The sequence below is a fragment of the Callorhinus ursinus genome, unplaced genomic scaffold (assembly GCF_003265705.2).
Source record: "Callorhinus ursinus isolate GAN/ISIS: 27379988/994484 unplaced genomic scaffold, GSC_fseal_2.0 scaffold35, whole genome shotgun sequence".
Lineage (NCBI taxonomy): Eukaryota > Metazoa > Chordata > Mammalia > Carnivora > Otariidae > Callorhinus > Callorhinus ursinus.
In genome coordinates, this window is record NW_027397097.1 from 6,307,906 (window position 1) to 6,331,067 (window position 23,162).

General features: G+C 58.3%; 1 protein-coding gene across 1 annotated transcript in view; it reads left to right on the forward strand.

Moving 5' to 3' along the window:
- MYO7A (myosin VIIA) overlaps positions 1–23,162 on the forward strand; it is an 81,083-nt gene that overhangs the window by 29,399 nt on the left and 28,522 nt on the right. The window contains exons 7-23 of the mRNA XM_025894322.2: positions 60–202; positions 460–573; positions 1,727–1,880; positions 2,310–2,386; positions 2,938–3,057; positions 3,839–3,981; positions 4,896–5,106; positions 5,613–5,748; positions 8,800–8,906; positions 14,385–14,522; positions 16,268–16,426; positions 16,872–16,964; positions 18,911–19,005; positions 20,174–20,258; positions 20,806–21,024; positions 21,472–21,579; positions 22,622–22,831. Coding sequence (XP_025750107.1) covers positions 60–202; positions 460–573; positions 1,727–1,880; positions 2,310–2,386; positions 2,938–3,057; positions 3,839–3,981; positions 4,896–5,106; positions 5,613–5,748; positions 8,800–8,906; positions 14,385–14,522; positions 16,268–16,426; positions 16,872–16,964; positions 18,911–19,005; positions 20,174–20,258; positions 20,806–21,024; positions 21,472–21,579; positions 22,622–22,831 — 2,312 coding nt within the window. The remainder of the gene's footprint in view (positions 1–59; positions 203–459; positions 574–1,726; positions 1,881–2,309; positions 2,387–2,937; positions 3,058–3,838; positions 3,982–4,895; positions 5,107–5,612; positions 5,749–8,799; positions 8,907–14,384; positions 14,523–16,267; positions 16,427–16,871; positions 16,965–18,910; positions 19,006–20,173; positions 20,259–20,805; positions 21,025–21,471; positions 21,580–22,621; positions 22,832–23,162) is intronic.

Consider the following 23,162-nt stretch of genomic DNA (forward strand, 5'->3'; position numbering starts at 1 on the left):
GGTGCTCGGGGGGCTGGGCGGGGGCTGACCTTGCCCATGACCCTCTCCCCACCCCGAAGCGTTTGGGAATGCCAAGACCATCCGCAATGACAACTCAAGCCGCTTTGGGAAGTACATCGATATCCACTTCAACAAGCGGGGTGCCATCGAGGGCGCCAAGATCGAACAGTACCTGCTGGAGAAGTCCCGTGTCTGTCGCCAGGTGGGCCCAAGCCCAGGGCAGAGCCGGACCTGCCCAGGACCCCCAGCCTCGGGTGCGGGTGGGGGCCGCACGGTCTGGGTCGTCCTATGCCACTGCCCGCTCACCGCGGTGCCTGAATTCCCGCCATGAAACTTGCCCGCGGGGGCTTTTGGATCAAAGTCGTTTGTTAAGATAGTAAACCGCGTTTCATCTTGATTGTCGGGTTGCTGATGCCTCCCCTGCCTCTATCCCCCAACACCTTGTGCCCGCGTTTGCAGGCCTCCGATGAACGAAACTACCATGTGTTCTATTGCATGCTGGAGGGCATGAGTGCCGATCAGAAGAAGAAGCTGGGCCTGGGCCAGGCCTCAGACTATAACTACTTGGCTATGGTGAGGCCCGGGCGGGGCAGCCAGGGAGGGGGACACCGATCCCAGCGAGGTCAGGGGCAACCTACCCAGCCGCTCCCCAGCTCCAGGCCTGGTGGGTGGGATCCTCTGTGGGGGCATCCCCCACCCCCACCCCATCCCCTGACCTGCCCCAGCCCACTCTGAGCTTATATATGCCGTCAGGCCTGTCCCCTGCTTGGGCATAGTCTCACCAGCACAAGCATCTAGATGAATTGTCATCGCAGATACACATGTTCCTCAATCTGTGTAGACAGCCTAGACCCAGGGACATGTAGACGCTTGCCCGTGTGTACATGTGCATAGACCCACCCGCACACAAATGCTGTGTTAGTTCAGTTTTTGAGGACGTGAAGCCCGGGACCTCTGCCAGGGGCTCAGGTTGTTGCAGCTTCAGCCTCGGGGGCTCAACTGGGCATGGAGCCCAGGTGCCAGCCTCTTGCTGTTGCCTGGCCACCAAGGAGAAGAGGGCCCCAGGGCCGTTGCTGCCGCCCAGCATCAGATGCATGGGGGTGCGAGTGCACAGCAGGCCGGCTCGGCGGGGGACCAGCTTCATTAGCCCTGGGGAGAATCCCTGCCTGGTTGTCTGGAGCCAGGCTGGGCTGGGCCACAGGGACACACGAGGGATGTGGGCGTCATAGGTGTGCAGGCCTTCCCAGATACTTGCTGTAGCTGTAGGAGGTGACACGCACACACGCACGTGAACACGGTTCACGGGCACACATGCTGGGGGTCCCCCTGCCCCAGCCTGCCCCTGGTTGCCCCGGGTGAGGCCTTCAAGTCCCTGAGCGAGAGTGTCCAGCGGGGGGTGGGAGCACAGTAGAGCCCGGGTGCTGTGACTGCCAGGCTAGGGGACGGGCCAGGCCTGGTCTCAGCGACCCAGCTCCTCTCACTCTTGGGAAGAAGGGGCATCCAGGGTCCCTACGAGTGGGAAATGTGTTCTTAAAAAGCCCTAGCCAGGAGCTTTCTAGACTTTCTGGAGAGGTCATGGTGCTCTCGCAGTGAGGTCCGTGCCTGGCCCCCCAGACCGGCCTGGCCTGGCAGAGGGGGCCCTTCAGCCCAGCCATTGCCTCTCTGGGGGTCCCCACGGCCTTGCTGATGTCCTCTTGGAGCCCACTCGCCCACCTCTGCCCGCCAGGGTAACTGTATCGCCTGTGAGGGCCGGGAGGACAGCCAGGAGTATGCCAACATCCGCTCGGCCATGAAGGTGCTCATGTTCACCGACACGGAGAACTGGGAGATCTCCAAGCTCCTGGCTGCCATCCTGCACCTGGGCAACCTGCAGTATGAGGGTGAGGAGCCCCACTGGTGCACCCCTGCCCCAACCCCACCCTGGGTTCATGGGCAGCGCAACACCTAGCTGTCTGGGTGGTGTTGTGGCTTAGCTTCTGTCCCAGCAGCTACAAACCCTGTTTCATAGGAGCCAGGGCTGCCGTCGAGAGCTCTGGGAGTCCAGGGTGGAGGAGCGTGAGGGGAGAGGGCCATGACGGCCAGTGTGTCCACTTGGATGCCAGGCATGGTGCTGGGTGCCGGACATACGGGGTTCCTACCTCACGGTGCCCATAGCTCGTGGGGAGAACATCCATCAAATATACATTGATCTGGAGAAGCAGTGGACAGGAAGACCCCCCCCCCCCGCCGAGAGCCGGGCCCTCCTAGCCTGCCCCTTTCCCCCATGCCCACCCTCCCCTGCCTGACCCTGCGCCCCCTCGCTGTGACAGCCCGGACGTTTGAAAACCTGGACACCTGTGAGGTCCTCTTCTCTCCGTCCCTGGCTACAGCCGCATCCCTGCTCGAGGTCAGCGTCCAGCCTTCTGTCCCGATGGCTGCTTCGGTTTCTCTCAGGGGGCTGGGCGTGTGGGAACCTGGAGGCTGGGGCTCTGCTTGGGAGAGTTCTAGAAGTTCAATATGGAGAACGAACTGTGTGCAGGATCTGTGCTGGGCACAGGTCTCAGAGGAGGAGTGGAGCCCGGCGGCCGGTAGCCTCGCCGCCCTCGCCCCGCTACCCCTGGGGATGGTGTAGGGCGCAGGGGACCCTGGGTGAGTCGGTGTGTCAGTCTCTCGGCAAAGGCTTACTAGGCTCTGCCCTGGGTTGGAAAACTGGGATGAGTCAAGCCAGAGTCTGAGCCAGTCCTGGGAGGGCCAGGTGACAGGCGGGGGTCAGTGAGGAGGCTGTTAAGGAGAGAGCAGTCCTTCCAGGCACATCTGGGCGGGGTGTGGTGCCTGGGGAGGATCTGCCTGTGGGGCTGTGGGGCAGGACACTCTCGGTGGAGGGACTGGTCTGAGCCAGGCCTGGAGGGTCAGTGGGAAGGGGGTGGCTGGGGGAGCAGCCGAATGTTGCCCCATCAGGTGAACCCCCCGGACCTGATGAACTGTCTGACCAGCCGTACCCTCATCACCCGCGGGGAGACTGTGTCCACCCCACTCAGCAGGGAGCAGGCACTGGATGTGCGAGATGCCTTTGTCAAGGTGGGCCTTTGTGGAGGGGCTTGCGCCGCCCCTTGTTGATACAGCCAGGAGTTGAGTAGTCCATGGAACCAGAAAGACGTCTGGGCCTTGACCCCTGTCTGCCCTTGGACCCAGGCCCTGGCCGCTGGCTCTGCGGCGGGGGGGGGGGGGGGGGGGGGGGGGTTGCTGGGCAAGAGTCTGCCTTCTCCTGAGCTCTGTTCCTCCCACAAGGGGCTGAGGTTGTGCTCCTCAGGAGCCCTGCCAACCCCGGTCCCCGCAGGTCTCCCGTCCCCGGCCTGCTCTGCTTTCCAGCCCCGTGGGCCTCATGCTGGGTCATATTGTTGGAGCACTTGGTCTGCTGTGCTATTCCCAGCCCAGAGGATACCCTCTCTGGTCTTTCCAAAGAAGATACTGAAGATGGGCTGGGTCAGGTGCAGAAGGCCCCAGTCGTTGGGTTTCCACACTCACGAGTTTGCCAACCATTGAGCCCCTGCCCTGCACCACGTTCTGTGCTGGGTTCTGGGACCCTCGAGATGTTCAGAGCTGATAGGGAGACAGAGGTGGATGGAGACATGGGAGCCCAAAGGAGGGTTAGGGAAGGCTTCTTGGCAGAGCTTTGAGAAGGAGTAAGGAATTGTTCCAACAGGAAAGGGGGCTCCAAGACAGAGGGAACAGCTTGAGTAAAGACTAGGGGGTTTCAAACAGCACAGGAGGGATTGAGCAAAGCCGTGACGGTCTGGGGACCTGGCCTGTCTCCGTGGGAGGGCACGTGGGCCCAGTGGCTGACACAGCCACCTCTCAGGGCATCTACGGGCGGCTCTTCGTGTGGATTGTGGACAAGATCAATGCGGCAATTTACAAGCCCCCCTCCCAGGAAGTGAAGAGCTCTCGCAGGTCCATCGGCCTCCTGGACATCTTTGGGTTTGAGAACTTCGCTGTGAACAGGTACCACAAGGGGCTCTGCTCTGTGGGAATTTTCTTCCACAACATGGTCAGAACAGGTGTCACACCTCTGCCTTTAAACTACACTGAGTGGGGGCGCCTGGGTGGCTCAGTTGGTTAAGTGACTGCCTTCGGCTTAGACATGATCCTGGAGTCCCGGGATCGAGTCCCGCGTCGGGCTCCCTGCTCAACAGGGAGTCTGCTTCTCCCTCTGACCTTCCTCCCTCTCATGCTCTCTCTCTACCATTCTCTCTCTCTCAATAAATAAATAAAAATCTTAAAAAAAATAATAAACTACACTGAGCGGGCTGTGAGCACGCTCTGCTGGGCTGTGGGAGAGTTGCCTCCAGTCATCCTGGTGGGCTCTCTCACTCCCCTTCCGGCCCGCCCCGCCAGCTGCTGGGGACAAGGCTCTTACGCCGTCGTGCACACTCCAGTGTCCAAGGTGCAAGGCGAGGCCGAGCCACACTCAGGGTCCCACACTTCCTGGATGGTCATTCTTAGGAGCAGGCCCCGGTGGATCCCGGGGCTGGAGGCCCCCGCCCTGCCCCACTTCCTACTTGTGTGACCCCTGGCAGGTCACTTCAATTCCTGTAACATTTGGATGTCTCAAAGCCCCCCACCTCCAACCAAACACCCACAATGAATATGTGAAATGTCACCTGGGAGAGCACTGGGTTGGTGACTCAGAGATGCTGGCCCTCGGGAGGCCACTTACTAAATCTCATCAGTCCCCTTCCCCTCTCCCCTGACTACTTTGTATCCCGCTTCTTGCCCCCCCCCTGCGCCCCCCAGTGCCTTGGCCCTTGCCCTCTGCCAGGGAGTTGGTGCCTGCCTGTCAGCCTGCTCCAGGCACAGCGTGGCCAAGGACGTGCTGGCCTGCTCAGCCCCTCGCCCATCCCCTGTGCCCCCTGCAGCTTCGAGCAGCTCTGCATCAACTTTGCCAACGAGCACCTGCAGCAGTTCTTCGTGCGGCACGTGTTCAAGCTGGAGCAAGAGGAATACGACCTGGAGAGCATTGACTGGCTGCACATCGAGTTTACTGACAACCAGGACGCCCTGGACATGATCGCCAACAAGCCCATGAACATCATTTCCCTCATCGACGAGGAGAGCAAGTTCCCCAAGGTGCGCCTGCCCCTTGTTGGGCGCCTGTGCAAGACATCCCCTCATGCTCTGAGCCTCAGCTTTCCTCATCTGTAAAATGGGACCAATGATACATGCCTCTCAGGGTGGCTCTGGGGCCAGTGCAGGTGCATTCATCTGACATTTGGGGATCAGCTGCAGCCCACGGGGTCCTGGACCAAACGATGGAGATCTAAGCATGTAGCTGACACAGAACAGGTTCTCCAGACCTGGGATGTGTCTCCGAGTGGGGGAGCGAGTGACTGCTCCCATGAGTTTCATTGTGGGAAATAGATTTTCTAAACTGGACTGAATGCTCAAGGTAGTGTAGTTCCAATCCACCCACTTAATAGATAGAGAAGTGGAGGCCCAGAGAGCTCCTGTGTGGGATACAAATAAAGGGAGGGAGCTCTTGAGAAAGACAGAAGAGGGGGCGCGAAGGCCGGGGGCAGCGGGGGCAGGAGGACCTGGGGCAGAGGGGGGCTGAGCATGGCCATCGGTTCCCACAGGGCACAGACACCACCATGTTGCATAAGTTGAACTCCCAGCACAAGCTGAACTCCAACTACATCCCCCCCAAGAACAACCATGAGACTCAGTTTGGGATCAACCACTTTGCAGGTGTTGTCTACTACGAGAGCCAAGGTACAAGCGGGCTATCTAGGGCTGCAGTCTCTTTGCCTGTGCCCTCTCTGGCCCTTGCCGTTCTCCTGCCCGGGACGGGGTGGGGGCTGGAGCACAGAGCAGGAAGGGGCCTTCGGAAACACTGGGCCCAGTGCTCTTTCTTTCTTTTAGAGATTTTATTTTATTTTTAAATTTATTTTTAAAGATTTTATTTATTTGAGAGAGAGTATGCTTGAGCGGGGGTGGGAAGGCGGGGGGTGCGGGAGAAGCAGGCTCCCCGCTGAGCAGGGAGCCTGATGCTGGGCTCCATCCCAGGACCTGAGCCGATGGCAGATGCTTAACCAACTGAGCCACCCAGGCACCTCTGGGTGCCCCTCTTTTAGAGATGTTAATAAGTGTGGTGAAGTATATATAATATAAAATGTACTGTTTTAACACTTTTTAAGGTTACAATTCACTGGCAGTAAGTACATTCACTATATTGTGCCACCATGGCCACTGTCCATCTCCTGTGCCGATCCATTACCCCAAATAAGTACTGAGTAAGCAAAAATTCTCCCTTTTCCCCCAGTCCCTGGTAACCTCTATTCTGTTTTTTCTCTCTCTCTGTATATATATATATCTGACTAGTCAAGGGACCTCATATAGGTGAAATCGTACAGTATCTGTCCTGTCATGTCTGGCTTATTTAACTCAGCCTAACGTCCTCAAAGTTCATCCATGTTGTAGCAGGTGTCAGAATTTCATATATATATTATTCATTCATCTCTTGATGCACAGTTGGGTTGTTTCTACCTTTTAGCTACCGTGGATAGTGCTACCATGAATATGGGTTTACAAATATCTGAGTCCCTGCTTTCCATTCTTTTGGGTGGGCTCAGTGCTCCTGTGTACAAATGGGGAAGCTGAGGCTCAAAAGGGAAAGTTCCTGTCTTTCCATGACATTGCCTGTTAGGTGCCAAGCCAGGCCTAGAACCAGTCCCGTGACCCACTAAGGCTCTCTCAGCAACAAGACCAAGTGTGAGCATTGAAGGGGATGCATCCTCCATGCTTCTGGGATGTGCAGTTGGGTTCATTTTACAAGCTAGAGGTGAAGAAGAGAGTCAGGGTTACCCTACTTGGAATTCTTGCAGACTGCCCTTGCGACTCGGCCCCCACCACCCTGGTCTAAACTGCTGCCTTGGATGGGCATCAGCTGTCGCGTGTGTCTCTATATTGAACTCTTGTGTTCAGCCTCCAAGGGTTTCACCTGCAGTCGAAGGCCAAGGAAATTCAAAACAAACAAGCAAAGAGCCATTGGTTTCGTACTTCCTTGTTTAATTGTCCAGAAGGCTGACAGTGTATCAGTGAGCCATGCTGCAGGGATGGAATCTGAAGCCTGCCCAGCCCTCCCGCAACTATTAGATTGTGAGATCCAACCTTGCTGTTAGAAAGAAGGAAGCCAACATTAAGTCTGAAGGACTTTCGGACAAACCAATGTATCTGTTCTTAGGAATAACAGAGGATTGTATCAGGCCTCATGCTGTTGCTGAGGATACAGATGGGAAAATTGAGTGGACTCTGCACAAAGTTATAAAATTATAGGATGTTAGATCTGGAGGGAACATAAGGCTTTATCTACTTTATGGATTTGAAACTGAGGCTTAGAGAGGGAAATGACTTGCCTAAGGTCACTAACCAGTTTTGAGCTGCTTTCAACAATTCTGTCAGCATTTTCTGGCTCACAAAGTACTGTTTTAATTCAGCATTTTATTTATGAATCAGGTGGTGTTAGGTGATCTGAAGCAAAGCAAGAGTTTAGGGGTACCGTCATTCCCATCTGACATATGAGGAAGCTGAGGGCCAGAAGGGGACCATCCTAGGGTCCCAGAGTGAGTCTGTTGTAGACTTTTGATTAGAGCCCACAATTCCATCCCAACTCCAAAACCCACCCTTCCACTGCTGGGTGCCTCCTGGCACTCCCCCGTCCCCAGATACCAGGTGGGCAGCCCAGCGCTGGGTCTCTATGCTGTCCACAAGCCCGGGCAGCCTGAGTCCTGGGGGAAAGGGTGCTGCTTCTCTGCGGTGTTCTTCCTCATCAGGCCTCCCCAGCCCTTGGCCACCTGTCTTCTGCCCCACCCTAGCAAGACACCCCCCTGCCACTGACACCCCGCCATTAACCAGTTCCTAACTCCTCAGTCCCTGGGAATGGCCGGCCTCTTGGGGGGTCTGTGAGGTGCAGAGGAGCCTCCCTGGGCTGGTGCCGGGCATCTAGGTTCAAGTCTCAATTCTGCCCATGGCTTGCTGTGTGATGTTAGGCAGCTTGCTCAGCTTCTCTGAGCATTGGTTTCCTCCCTTGTGGGATGGGGAAAGATAATCCCTGCCCACCCCCTAGATAGAGGGGGAGTCGTGAGCATCAGTGCTGCGAGGGCACTTTGTAGAACATAACACACTGCTCAAGAACAAGGTATTTTAAATTCCTTTACTCTTAGCTGTACTAAGATGTTATTTATTTGAGAGAGAGAATGAACTAGAGAGCATGAGGTGGGGAGGGTCAGAGGGAGAAGCAGACTCCCCGCTGAGCAGGGAGCCCGATGTGGGACTCGATCCCGGGACTCCAGGATCATGACCTGAGCCGAAGACAGTCGCTTAACCACCTGAGCCACCCAGGCGCCCTACTGTCAGCTGTACTAGCCCAACACGTATTGTCTCCCAGGTGACACACTCAACGGGGGCTTCTGATGCCTTTATTCAAAAGACTAAGGCTGGCATTGCAGGCACTGGGTGGCTCCCAGAGGAAGGCAGCCCTGCCCTTCCCGGGGCTGAGGCCTCCGGCCCTTCTCTCCGAACAGGTCTGGAAGGGGGGCAGTGGGGGGGAGGGAGCTGCAGCTCCAGTTCTGGCTCTGCCCCTCGCTTTCTCTGTCGTCTCGGGCAAGCTGCTCTGTCCGCTGTAAAGTGGATGTGGTTGAACTAAGCGAAGTTTGAGGGTCTTCCTGGCTCAGACACTGTGGATTTGGGGAGCGGATGAGTCTTGTCAGGCAGAGGCTGCCTGAGCTCTCGAGGTGTGACTGACTGCTTCTTGCCACTGCCCAGGCTTCCTGGAGAAGAACCGGGACACCCTGCATGGAGACATCATCCAGCTGGTCCACTCCTCCAGAAACAAGTTCATCAAGCAGATCTTCCAGGCTGACGTTGCCATGGTAACGTCGGGGCAGGGTCTCTACTGGGCAGGAAGGGCCCCCAGAAGCCAGGCCCATGCCTAGGCCCACTCGTGTCCAGCAGCTTCGGCTGAGCTCCTCTGGCCGCAGAGTGAGGACAGTGCTTCGCTGTGGTTCCAGGAGGAGGCCGGGGGGCCTCCACAGTCCTCCCGTCTGGTCCTCTTGCTGCAGTGACTTGGGGGGGGGGATGGGGCCAGGCCCGGAGAAGGGTGCCATGAGAGGTCACAGAGCACAGCCTGATCAGGACACAGTTTACCATGGAGGGCCCCCCGGCTGGACCTCTGGCAGCTCACAGGGAGCCTGGGAGGAGGGAGCACATCCAGCCTCAAGGACACGGATGGATGTGGGTATTCTGAGAGACAAACACAGAGGGGTGGGTGCCCCAGATCTGGGCCCCATACGGGGGACGCTGAATTTCCCATCCTTGGCATTTCCTCTGTCCCTAGAGTGGTAGTCTGGCAGCCTGGTTTCCTGCATGATTGTATGCCTCTTCATTTCCTATTTTCCTCCTGTCCCAGGGCTTCCTGAAGGGCGCTCAGAGGGACTCACGGGGAGGACAGAGTCCCTCCGTGCCTGTCCGGGTGCCTGCACTGCCCCAGGCCCCCGGGAGCCCAGACCTCTGCCCCGAGGGTCCTCCTTTCTCCCTGGTGGATTTTGCTCTCTGTTTTCTGACCCACCACGTTCTCCTTGCCCCCAACCCCGTCTCGCCCTGCACTGTGGTTCCTGTTATAGTTTCTCTGTGGTTATTCATCGGGCACTCTCCGCCAGTCGGCAGCTTCCATGAAGGTAAAAGATCCAAGGCCGGGGCCAGTGGATGGCGGGCCAGGCCTCAGTGGCCCCCAGGGCTGGGCTATGGCCTCAGCCTCCGTGGCTCTGAGGCTTGGGGAAAGGGCCGGCTTTTTCTTTTCTTCTTCTTCCTTTTTTTTTTTTTTGGGGGTTTTTTTTTTTTTTTTTTTTTGTGGAGTGGTTTGTGGAGTGGTTTTGAGTTTTTTGTTGTTGTTTTGTTTCTGGAATTGTGTGAACTGTGAGTATCTCTGTTTCTTAAAGGAGGAAACTGAGTCTTAGAAAAAGAGGCAAGACTTGCCCAGCATGCCCCATGAGCCAGGGGCTGAGCCAGGACTCTACTCCAGGTCTCCCACGTCCTCTGCCTCTCTGAGTCTCTCTGTGGTATCAAGGCCTGCTTCTTCCACCAGGCTCTGGCACACGCCTCTGTGTCCAGGGTTTGGTCAGATCCCCTGATAACCTTGCAGAGGAGGAGAGGCGGTGATATTTTCTGCATTTTGCAGATGGGGGTCTGAAGCTCAGAGGTGGGGGGTGACTCACCCTGAGGCACAGTATCCCGGAGCTGGGACTAGTATCCCAGACCTCCTTAGGCCCTGGAACAGTATCCGTGGTGTGCCTGACCACCACCTTCAGGTCGGGGCTCCCACGGTGCTCTAGGCCCCAAGAGTGCCGGCATCCCCCCCCCCCAGCCCCCACCAAGTAGCAGAGCTTTGCCATCCCTTTGCCTCTCCTTTTCCTCTTCTCAACCCTCAGTTTCCTCTCTGCCTAGTACCGATGTCCTCCCACACTCGGTCTTGAGTCTCCCTTCCTTCCTGCATGTCTGGCATCCCCCTGCCGCCCAGTGCCTCATGGACTTCCGAACCATAGTTCACAAAAGCTACAGCAGCAGAGCAGGGTGCCTGGAACGTCGGGGGCAGGGAGTGTGAGTGGACAGCAGCCTGTGCCCTCGGCCCGTGGACTGGGCCTGGGACCCCACCCCCAGGCCAACACTGTGACCCAGCTGCTGACCGGGCGCGCGTGGGGCCCCTGCCAGAGCGGGGCCCCAGGGGCCAGAAGCTCCCGCGCCCGGCAGTCCCCACCCCGAGGCCCACATGTCACAGGGTGGCAGCTTCGGGAGACAGGTGTGGCACTGGACTCTTCCCCACTCTTTCCCCTTCTCCTCCGGGCCCCAGCCCACCCCACCCCTCCCAGGCTCAGCCATTCCTCCTGGTCTGAGGCAGTCTTGGAAGATCACAGAACCTTGTCTTCTCCTCCTGCCCCCTCTCCTCGCTTTCCAGAGCACCTGGGGGCATCTGGAGACCTCGCCGCAAACCTTGCTGTTCTGAGGCTTCTTCCCCAGGAAGGACCCTGGGACTAGAACCCACTTATTGAGGAACTGTGAAGGGGTCCAAGTGAAAGACCCTGGGGTCGCCAGAAATGGCTCGCTCTTGAGGGAGTTTTGGAGCACAGAGTTAGAACACAAGAGTGCACATTTGATCTTGATTATATCTTCTTTTCTGGGCCACTTACCTTTCCCACCTCCCTCACTCCTCACGGCACCCCTGTGAGTAGTTAGCGTTGTCCCCACATTACCGGCAGAGAAGCTGGGGCCCAGAGAGGCCAGGGTGCAGACGTACGGTCGCACTGTTTGTGACACACGGGACTTTGATCCAGGTCTGTGTCAGGGAGGTAGGGGAACTTGTCCAAAGTCACACATAAGCGAGGGCTAAGGGGAAGCTTTGCAAGCCCCAGCTTTGTCCCTGTGAGCACCGCCCCTCGGAAAGAAAACCTGTTTTGGGACTGCTGGAAGCATGCTAGCTCTGTTAGAGGGACCTAGAAATCAGTTTGGTGAAGCGTGAAGTATTTAGTCACAGTTTATTGACGATAGTGCTTTATCTCAGGGTGGAAGCCCACACCACCTCCTTCCAGCGATCCGAACCTGCATCCTCTGCCTCTCTCCAGCCCGCAAACTTCCATCCTTTGACTCTAGTGTCTGCCTCCTGAGGCGGCCCTGGGCAGCCCCACCCCAGCCAGTGCTGCTGGAGGGACCAGCCGAGCCATGGGGACCGCGGTTCTTCCAGGTCGTCGAGCCCCCCGATTAATGTCTAACCCCAGTCACGTCCCCAGGCCCTGAGTCCATGGGACTCTTGTTCATGCTCTATGCCTGTGTCTCCCCAGCCCCACGCACGTCCCGCTCAGGTGTCTGCCCCTCAGATCCCTTCTGGGGAGTTTAACGCTGAGCTCTGGACTTTCTACTCCCGCCTTTACCCCATTTCCAAATGTCTGCAGAGTCTCCCAGAAACCAATGAATATCAGAAAGGACCACCATTCCCCTCAGTGAAATAAAACCGAATCAGAAACCCCAGGGGCCAGGAGGTGAGAGTAGTGCCCCTTCTGCGCTCCTGCACTCAGACACAAAGGGGAACAGGGTGCCCATTCCGTGCCAGACATCGGCCTGCGTCCTGGGGACAGAGCAGTGGGCAAAACCGAAAACAGCCTCTGTCCTCATGGAGCTTATGTTCAGGCAGAGGGGAGAAGTCACTAATAAGCAGATAAATAAGTAGAAAACATAGTATGTCAGACGGTGATACATAAGATGGAGAGAAATTGAGGAGGGAGAAATGCCCAAGGTGGGGCTTTGCAATGTCGAATAGGGGGACCACGGGAAGTTGATAAGGAGGTCACAGAGCCAGCCATGCGCATCTGGAGGACGAACAGCCAGTGCAAAGCCTTCAGGCCGGCCTGGGGCCCCGTGGAGAGCACGAGGCGGGGGTGGCTAGAAGCGCCGAGAGACCGATCCTGCAGGACCTTGTCCGTCCTGGCGGGGACGTCGGTGTTCACGAGGAGTGAACCTGGGAGCCGTTGCAGGGGCTCTGAGCGTGTTGGGTGGAGCGGCCTGGATTTGTGTTTTGACTGCTTTCCCCGGGCTGCCGGGTCGATCATGGAGTGGAGGGAGGTGTGGAGTGTGGGGGACAGAAGCAGGGAGGTAGAACCCGTAAGACCAATATTGGATATGAAAGAAGAGGAGTTGGGGGCAGTTCTTAGAGTATGGAAGGGGCGGTCGGGAAGTGGATGTTTCCGGGGGCCCACGGATGCCAGGAGCCAGTTGTGCGAAGTGTTGCTGATTGTTAGTGTGCCAGGCCCTGGGTCCCCGCCAAAAACAAGGCAGACCTGCCTGTCCTTACTAGGCTCACAGCCCAGCACGGAAGACAGACAGACAGACAGACAGAAGTAGTTCCGGAGTGTTGATAGAAACCAAAGAAAAGTTTGTGTTGTGTATGTGCTGTATGGGTTGTGTGTGTGTGTGTGTGTGTGTGTGTGTGTGTCAGTGTCTGTGGGGTGTGTGTGCTTGGGGCGGAGGCTCTAACGCAGGCAGAGTGAAGCCCAAACTGGCCAGCTCCCCGTCCGAGCTGCGGGTTGCCTGCTGCTGTGGCTGGATCAGGTTCTGGGACGGTCATGGGGGTCAGAGACTTGACATCGACCCTACCCCGATGCAGACACTCCTCAGCTTCCCTGGCAAATCCTAGAATATGTGCCAAATGACACTAACACAGAGACCAGACACATCTCAGACTAGCAAGTGTTTGTGGTTTCCTGGCAAGTTCCATTTCCGCCTGGGGTGTATGGTCTAACTTTTGTACGTGTTTCACACCTCTGCCTCCGCCACACACCTCACACCCCTACACCTGCCCACCTGGCTGGTAGTGTGCTACGGGATATCAGATAAAATTAGGTCTCATTTAAAATACAAAATCTTCCAATAATAATCAAATTCACTGATAAATTCTCACACAGACGAAGCTGGCAGGGAAATAACATCAAAATACTTTGGAATTGAGTCTGATTTCTAGGTCTAGTCTCGCAGGGTTGGTCTGAGATGTTCTACTTCCTGTTTGTGGACCAGGCCCTCCCCTAGCACCCCTGCCTCATTTCACAGCATTCTGAGATAGGGACCCCGACAGGGGATGGGGTGCTAGCCGGCTCACCCAGATAGCGGCTGGCCGGTCTGGCTCAGAGCCTCCGGGCCTCAGGGCCACCTGGTGGGAGGCCAGCTGTGTGCCTTCTCAGGAGGCTGATCTGGGCCTGCTGCTGACGGGCTCATCCCCCAGGGAAGGGAGAGGGCACAGACGGCACCCCCCACCCCGGCACACACACGGGTTCCCAGACTGCTGTTTACTGAGGCCTACTCTGTGCCCACCCTCGTCAGAGCCCTGTCGGCTAGTGAGGTGGCAGTGTTCCCGTTTAGGAAAGAGGCTCAGGGCTGTTTAGTGAGCTGTGCAAGATCACATAGTTAGGAGGTGGTGGGGCCGGGGTCTGAATGGAGGTCTGTCCGACCCCTCTCTAGAGCGGACCTCAGTGTCTCAAGGTGACCAAGTTCAGCTCCTCATTAATTCCCAGCATGGCAGAATAGAGACTGAGAGGGGCTGGCCCTTGCCCAGAGTATCCCAGCAAGCCGGGGGTGGGTGAGGGGGGACCCACTTCCCGTGTAGCCCTCCTCCAGACCCAGGTCCCAGGCAGTGCCCCAAGGGGTGCATCTGAGGTCCAGCACCAGCCCAGATGAGGCCAGTCACAGCAAAACCCTTGCTAGCCTGCTTCCCGGGGGCAGCTCCCCCTCAGGCCCGAAGCCTGCTGCTTCCCTTCCTGGAGGGATGGGGGGCACAGGTCAGCCCCTCCCATCCCTGTGGTCCGTCCCCCCAGGGCGCCGAGACCAGGAAGCGCTCGCCAACACTCAGCAGCCAGTTCAAGCGGTCGCTGGAGCTGCTGATGCGCACACTGGGCGCCTGCCAGCCCTTCTTCGTGCGCTGCATCAAGCCCAATGAGTTCAAGAAGCCCATGGTAAGTGGCCCTGGTCCCTGGTCCAGCCAGCCAGGGCCCAGCCTGGGGCAGGTGGAGGCGCCCGGCCAACGGGCAGGGTGCGGGCTGGGCTGAGACTTTGTCTTCTTTGGGGAATGGCGGGGCACCTGAGGGGCTTATAGAACCAGTTCCAACTTATTGGAGGTAGCAGGTGCCCTGGAAAGAGCCTTGCCTGCAGTGGGCTCCACGCAGGTTCAAATCCTGACTCTACCGCCTTTAAGCTGGGCTTACCTCCCTGGGGGGCATTTCATGCAATATGCATGCAGGCTGCGTGGCACTGGAGTCAGCTGTGCTTCTTGCTGTGGCCCTGAATTGGAAAGCCCCCTCTCTTTCGAGCCAGCCAACCACTACCTCCTCCTCGAAGCCTTCCCAGATTCCTCTGACTCGCTGGGGGATGTTTTCCTTTTTTGACTCTGCTGAATAACATTGACTGGGCCTTTACTGTGTGCCCAACAGGGCCAGAGTCTCTCCACAGCCCTATTCCACCTTCCCAACAGCCTGGGAAGGAGGGACCCGAAGGAGGGACCGACCATAATGATTCCACATTTGAGATGTGTGACTGCAGACCCGGAGATTGAGGGGCTTGAGGCTAGAAGCTGGAAGCCGGGGCCATCCCTCATTTGGGCCCTTTCTTTCCACAGCTCTGGGAGGTGTTGTTTACCACAGAGCTCTTCCCAGAGGCCGGTCTGGGGAGGAGGGACGGAAGGAGGGAGGCCAGGGCTGGGCCAGGGAAAGTGCCTGGAGGGAGAGGAAACAGGTGTCGGAAGCCAGCCAGCTGTGTGCTGGCCCTGCCCCCAGCCTGAAAACATTTCCCAGAGTGGGCTGGCCTGTCCCCCATGGGGCCCAGGACTGGGTCTGCAGGGGTATGAGGGTTACAGAGGGTTCTAGCTCACCCTCTAGGGCAAGAGGTCTGGGGGGAAGGAGGCCAGGACCCTGCCAAGGTAGTTGGGTACCCTCTCTCCTGATCTCAGATGCTTCCAGAACCTTCTCTGGGCCCAGACCTCGGCATCTATTGCCTGAACCTTAGCAGCAGGACCTTCTCATTGGTCTCTTGTCTCTTTGCACCAGTCCCCCTCCTGACTGCAGTGAGAGCCAGTGGGTCTCAAATGGTCGCTGGTTACTCCCTGCTGCCTCCCCAGCCTGGCCTCTGAGGCCCTCTCCAGTCCCTCCATACCTGCTGCCATCACAAAAACAACTCTGTGCCCATGAGGAAAATTGTCTCTTCCTTAAGGCATTTTACCGCCAGTGGCCAGAAAGTTGTTGGAAGAGCTACAAATGTACTGTGGCTGTGATATGAAGGGCAGTCCCTGGGGTTGTACAAGCGCCCACCACCTGCACAACCATGACCTCGACGTGCATTAGCCTCCTCAGTCCCCATCAAGTCCCCGAACGTGCCCTGCACTTCAGGCTTCCACACTTTTGCCCATGTGCCCCCTCCCTCCTCCAGCGCCCTTTCTCCTGACAGGGTTAGAGCCAAGGCCGCCTCCTCCATGAAGCCCCCTCAAGATATCCCAAGGGGAGTTAAGCTGTTTCTCCTCTGTGCCCCCAAACCATGCAGCTTGCCCCGTGTGAGGGTGTCATTCCGTGCCGCTAAGTAAGTTTGAGCGGCAGGTCTGGGTTCAGTCTGCCTTGCTGCTCTTCCGCTGTGTGGCTGGGGAAATGCAGAGCGGGGCTGAGCTCCCAGCAGGGGCCTCCAGCGCTGATGCCCTTGGCTCCGTGCCTGGCAGCGGTTCGACCGGCCCCTGTGTGTGCGCCAGCTGCGGTACTCAGGGATGATGGAGACCATCCGGATCCGCCGGGCGGGCTACCCCATCCGCTACAGCTTCGTGCAGTTCGTGGAGCGCTACCGGGTGCTGCAGCCCGGGGTGAAGCCCGCCTACAAGCAGGTACAGGGCTGGGGACAGAGACGGCAGGAGGGACGGTCCCAGCTCTGGCCTGGGCCGGGCCCCGGTTTTCTCATGGGGACCGTGTGCTGGGCTCGACCTTAGCTCGGCCACCTCCCGTATGGCTGGGAAAGTCAGGGAGGAGCCAACAGAGGGCTTCCAAGGGCTTGGATCGCTGTGCTCCACTGGCATGGCCTTCACGCGTGTGGTGTAGTGGACGAGGCCAGGGCTGCCCAGTGGGGCCTGGGGCGTTAGCCGTGGAGACGGTTTTGCAATCATCTGGCCCAGCTAAGGAGAAAACTGAGGGTCAGAGAAGGCAGGACCCGGCCAGGGACACACGGCATGGCAGGGGCAGAGCTGGAGCCAGAGTCCTGCCCCCTGGACTTGGGAGGGACACTAGGGGACCTTCTCACGGGTGGGGCTGCCCATTCCCTTGTGCACCCCCTAGGACGACCTTCGGGGGACATGCCAGCGCATGGCTGAGGCTGTGCTGGGCACCCACGATGATTGGCAGATTGGCAAAACCAAGATCTTCCTGAAGGTGAGCATAGCCTCTGTCTCTGGCGGCCTTGAGGATCTGTGATTTCCCTGTCACAGGGAGGTTGGGGTCCTAGGGGCCTCTGCAGAGAAGCTGCAGCATCAGGAGGTCGGTGCTGGGCCTCTGTGGTCTTCCTGCCTTGCGATCTGTGATAGGGAGGGGGGACTGGTTTTAAGAGCATCTATGATCTGGGGGGTGAGGTCAGGACCCTGTGGTTGGTCATCTGCCCTGGAATTTTGGGCAGCTCATTGGCCCTTTCTGAGCCTTATTTTCCCATCTGTAAAAATGGGATGTGTTGGGGGGAGGGGGTGGGAGGGCTCTTGAGTGTATCTTTAGGCCCCCTCCTGTGATTTCCGGCCAGGCAGGGTTCATCTGGGCTGTGGTAGGCCACATGCTGCCCCCTCCCTCTGTCCTCTACAGGGACCTGTTCCCACCCTCCCTGAGCAGCACCTGGAGCTCCATGGGGCTGGACTTCAGGATGGGGCAGTTGGGGAGGGGGCAGGGCTGGGAGCAGGAAGCTGGGCCATGTGGTGTCTTGGCCTTGGAGTAGAGCTTGCTGGGAATTGGCGGTGGCCCCAGCAGCTGCAGCAGGGACAGTATGAGCTCCCTGCCTGCCTTTCTTCCCCATTTCCATTTCCGCTATCCTGGGCAATGGGCAGGGCTCCTTCCTCTGGTGGGTGGGTGGGGCCCTGGCCGTTGGGGATAACAGCTGCGGGAGGGAGGGAAGAGGGGAGCCGGCCGAGAGCTGGAGGGAATCTGGGGTGGAGTCTAATTCTTCCCTGGCTGAGGGGCCATGGGCCAGTCCCTTCATCTCCCCAGGCCTTCGTTTCCTTGTCAAGAACACATGTCCTCTATCCCTGGCCTGCTCAAATCGCTACTGCCATCTGCCAAGAGTGTTCTTTGTGCCAGGCCCAGGTGGGGCTTTTTATCCAGAATCTTGTTTATTCCTCACAGCGGCCCTGGGACGTAGGACTGTCACGCCCATTTCAGAGGCTCAGGGAGGAGAAGCCAGTTGCCCAGGTGGCGCACTGACCTGGAGTGGAGAGCATGGCCTCTAGTCTGTGTGGGGAAGGGAGCAAAGGCAGGCAGCAGGACGGTGTCCAGTGCCAGAGAGCTCTGAGGACCACCCTTGTCCCCATCCTCACCTCCCTGGGCTCTCCAGAAACGCGGTGTCATTTCGAGAGCCCAGACATCTACTTCTCATTCATTCATTCATTCATTCAGACGGCCTTGGCTGAGCTGCTGCTCTGCTAGGCTCTGTCCATGGTGATGTGGTCTGGGATTGGCGGATGGGGGTGGCTCTGCCTCCCCAGGGCAGGGCCCCTGTCTGCCTGGTTCACAGCAGCTCCCCCCCACCCAGCACTTAGCACCGTGTTGGCGCCTGTAGACATTCCATTCATCTCTGTTGACGGTATGAGGAGGTTTTGTCTAACTGGAGTGAGAAGAAGAGAGGCCTAGGGAAGTCAGCAGGGCCTGGGTTCTGGAAGACCTGAGTACCAGGCGGGAGACCGGGCTTGACCCCGGGAACTAGGGGAGTCACTTTAAGGTCACCATCAGATTCATGTTTTAGGGGGGGTTCCTCCCCCTAAAGGAGGCCCGGAGCAGGAGTGACAGAGGCCAGGAGAGAAATGGCAGGGCACAGGTCAAGGACCCCTGTGACAGAGACATTGAGCAAAGTGGGGACTTGGGCAGAGATGGCCATAGGGATGAAGCCGGTGTGTGAATGGTGGGGCCTCTGACCCCATCCAGTCAGATTAGGCTCCTCCTGTGCCATTTGTCCTGCCCCGGCCTCTGGGAGACAGCCACAAGCCGAGTCTGTCCCCGTGGCCCTGGGAGGCATGGGGGACAAGGGAAGGAAGGAGGGCCTGTGTGAGGCAGCTTCAGCCCGGGACTGAGCTGGGGGCCCTGAGAGGAGGGTGGGGGTGCAGCTCAGGAGCTCTGCCCTCCAGGACCACCACGACATGCTGCTGGAGGTGGAGCGGGACAAGGCCATCACGGACAGAGTCATCCTCCTCCAGAAGGTCATCCGGGGGTTCAAAGACAGGTATGTGTCAGGACCAGCTCTCCCATCTCAGCCCTCAGACAGATGTGTGTGTGTGCTGGGCTTGCCCCCGTCCCTGGCGTGAATGCTAGGAATAAACACATACACCCGTGTGCAAGGAGCAAGCGCATGTGTGCATAGCATGCACACATGATCGTGCGAACCCTGACGACCGCAGGCACGTGACTGCGCCCCGTCTGCCCGGGGACACAGAACATGCCCCTCCGTACTGTCACGCACGCGTGGCTACGTGAGGCGCCCAGGTGGACACTCCTGTGTCTCGGATGCGAATCACATAGCGTGTCCTGTGTTCCACGTAAGGGGCGCGTGTGCAGCTGTGACAGTTCACAGTTGGGCAGGGCTGGCTCTGGAGTGGGAGTTGGGCTCCACAGAACTCCACAACCTGCCCCTTGAGCAGTTCATCGGGTCGCTCCCTCCCTCTCTCCATCTACCGTCTGTCCATCCATGCTTCAGTTCATCTGCCCTTCCGTCAGTTCTTCTGTCCGTGCGTCCATCCGCCCATCTGTCCATCCCCTCCCCCAGCTCTCGCTCGCTCATGCACACACAGGCACTGGCTCGCTGGCTCCCTCACACGCGGACATACCCATCCTTCACTCCTCCACTGTTCACTTCTACAGTCAGCAGACACCTGCTGTGTGAGGTGTGGTCTCTCTGTCCTCTGTCAGGTCGCAGGTGACTGTCATCCTGTATGAGCGGCCTCAGGTGTGTGTGTGTGGGGGGGTCAGCGCTGTGCTCACTCAGAGTCCGGCGGAAGACATGGGCTCTGGCCCCAAACTCCTTGGGTCTTACTTTCCTCGTCTATAAAATGGGGAAGTTAATAATAAGTGATATTCACTGTGTTCAAAACTCCTAATCTTTATATTATTTCATTTACTTACTATTCATACATTTCTTCATTCAGTAAATACCTTCTGAATGCCCACCTTAGTGGGCATATGTGACAAGCCTGTGAGGCAGGCAAGGCAGGTGTTATTGTACCCATTTTACAGATGAGGAAGCTGAGGCACAGAGAAGTTGTGTGCCTTTGCCCAAGGTCACAGAGCTGGGACTCAGCCCTGCTCTCCTGATTCCAAGCCTCACCAGTTCCCTGGCTGCCACTGGGCACGATTTCTCAGCTCTGAGAGCCTCCTGTATCATGTTGCTCTTGCAGATCTAACTTCCTGAAGCTGAAGAATGCGGCCACACTGATCCAGAGGCACTGGCGGGGCCACAACTGCCGGAGGAACTATGAGCTGGTGAGCCTCCCCAGGGGGCTGCTCCTTGCCCCACCAGGCCTTTGAACCCGGCCCCGTTGCCATAGCAGCAGGGGTACCTATGCCCAAGGCCTGGTCGGCCTCCTGCCACTGCCCTCGCCAGCCCCTACCGTTCCTCCAGCCCAAAGTCCAAGTCTGCTTCTTCTAAGTCTGGAATGTTTTGATGGGTTGGGAGCACCTGGGCCATTAGAGACCGGGGAGGGGGCTAGGAGCGGGTGTCACATGACCTCTGCCGAGTAACTGGGCTGCAACCTGGACTTGGGGCTGGGGATGCAGACAGGAAGGAGACTGGCTCCTGGTCTGAGAATGGGGGCCCACTGGGGGAGGGCCCTTCAAGGGATGCCAAGGCCAACTCCCTAGAAAACTCGTCTGAGAGGAAACAGAGCTTCACTCTGGGGAGCCCTAGTCTGAAAGAAGACAGAGCTGTGTTTGGGGCGGTCCGAGTGGCGCCCCGTGCCTCGATTGTCCCGTGGGCAGGGCCGGCCGGGAATGGGGGCGGCAGGCTCTGAGCTGCTCGGTGTCCCTGCAGATGCGGCTGGGCTTCTTGCGGCTGCAGGCCCTGCACCGCTCCCGGAAGCTGCACCAGCAGTACCGCCTGGCCCGCCGGCACATCATCGAGTTCCAGGCCCGCTGCCGCGCCTACCTGGTGCGCAAGGCCTTCCGCCACCGCCTCTGGGCCGTGCTCACCGTGCAGGCCTACGCCCGGGGCATGATCGCGCGCCGGCTGCACCGGCGCCTCCGGGCGGAGGTGAGGGCTTCGGAGCCCCAGGTGGGGCGTGTCCTCTGAGGGGTGCTGCTCCACCTCAGGCAGGCAGATCACCCCCACTTATCGGTCAAGGCCTACGGAGGGGATCTAGGATGCTGCCTCCTCTGGGGAATGCACAAAAGTGGGATCACACCCCTTATTGCCATCCTCCCAGCCAAGGGCAGGGTCTGGGGCCCCAGTCACTCTTGTGGTGAATCCAGTTTGGTTTTGGGAATCAGCAATGCCCCCAGTCTGCCGTGTGACCTGGAGAAGTTCTCGGATGCCGCGGTTTCCCTATCTGCCGAATCATCCGGCAGGGTCACACCCGCCCCCCCCCCCCCCCCCCCCCCCCCCCCGCCTCCGGCCCAGAGCTCCGGCAGGGTGGGGTGGGCCAGAGCTGACAGGAAGCACCGTGACGGTGCCCACCCAGCTGGCTGCCCCTTCCCTCAGTACCTGCGGCGTCTGGAGGCGGAGAAGATGCGGCTGGCCGAGGAGGAGAAGCTCCGGAAGGAGATGAGCGCCAAGAAGGCCAAGGAGGAGGCTGAGCGCAAGCACCAGGTGAGCTGAGGGTCCCAGCCCCCCACGTGTCGACTCACTGGCTCAACAGCACTGGTGATCCATCATTTGTCCATGCAGCCTGCCTTCATCTGCATGGTGGGTGCCTGGGCCTGGGCCGGGCCTGAGGACAAGGGGCTGTGGCTCTGGAGGAAGAGGGTCCGTGCCCTTGGGCACACTTTTCCTAGCTGGGAGAGCACACGTGTATAAAAAGCCCGAGCCGGGGTGAGAGCACCCAGTCTGGGAGCCCCCAGCCACATGTGGCTGCTGAGTGCTTGAAATGGCAAGGGGCTCTAAGTGTAAAAGAGACACTAGATTTTGAAGACAGTTAAAAAAAAAATACATGAAATCTCTCAGTTCTATTTTAAAAATAATAATTCCGGGGCGCCTGGGTGGCTCAGTCGGTTAAGCGTCTGCCTTTGGCTCAGGTCATGATCCCAGGGTCCTGGGATCAAGCCCCGCATCGGGCTCCCTGCTCGGCGGGAAGCCTGCTTCTCCCTCTGACCCTCCCCCTTCTCGTGCTGCTCTCTCTCTCAAATAAATAAATAAAATCTTTAAAAAAAAATAAAAATAATAATTCCATGTTGACAAAATATTTCGGAAATATTGGGTTAAATAAAATATATTATTAAACTAGATTTCACCTATTTCTTTTTACTCTTTTAAACAAAGCCACTACATACACGGCTTGGACAGTGCTGGTCCAGAGCCTCAACCCAACGGCTGTGGGATTTCTGGGTTGGTGTGGTCCCCTCCAGCTGGGAGGTGCAAGTTCCCCGCTAAGCCCTGAAGGGCAGCGGCCTGCTCTGGGCTTGTCCGGAGGCTCCTCTGTGGCCGGGTGCTGGGCATCTGTCTGCACTGGACGGTGAGGGCGGGGTGGGGCGAGGCGCAGGCTGGAGAAGCCCGAGGCTCAGTCCTTGCCAGCAGTTAGGAGAGCCGCGGTGGAGGTCGGGACTAAGGCCTGCCTGCTGCCGGGGCTCTCCTGGGCTCCCCGAGCAGGGCCTGCTCCCTGAGGCTGTCGCCCCGTATCCCGCCAACCTCCCAGGAGCGCCTGGCACAACTGGCTCGTGAGGACGCGGAACGGGAGCTGAAGGAGAAGGAGGAGGCTCGGCGGAAGAAGGAGCTCCTGGAGCAGATGGAGAGGGCCCGCCGCGAGCCCATCAACCACTCGGACATGGTGGACAAGATGTTTGGCTTTTTGGGGACTTCGGGCGGCCTGCCAGGCCAGGAGGGCCAAGCACCTAGTGGCTTTGAGGTATCAAGCCGGGGACAGGAGTGGGGACAGGACGCAGGGTGATAGTTCTCCCTCCTTTGGTGCCTCTTGACATTAAGGTCCCCCTGGTCCCCTCTGAGCAAAGGGCAGCAGTGATGACGTGCGGCCCCTGCCCAGCTGTCAGCTAGCCGTGTGACCTTGGGCCAGTCACTGTCTCCCTCCAGGGCCATTCACAAACTTTCCTTCATTTGTGTACTGGGGACGTACCACGTGCCAGGCTCTGTTTGGGTCTTGAACAGCATGACACAGTTCCACCCTTGTGCAGGAAGAGCCGGCCCCATGGGGACAGGCTGGGGGGCTTTGGCCCAAGTCT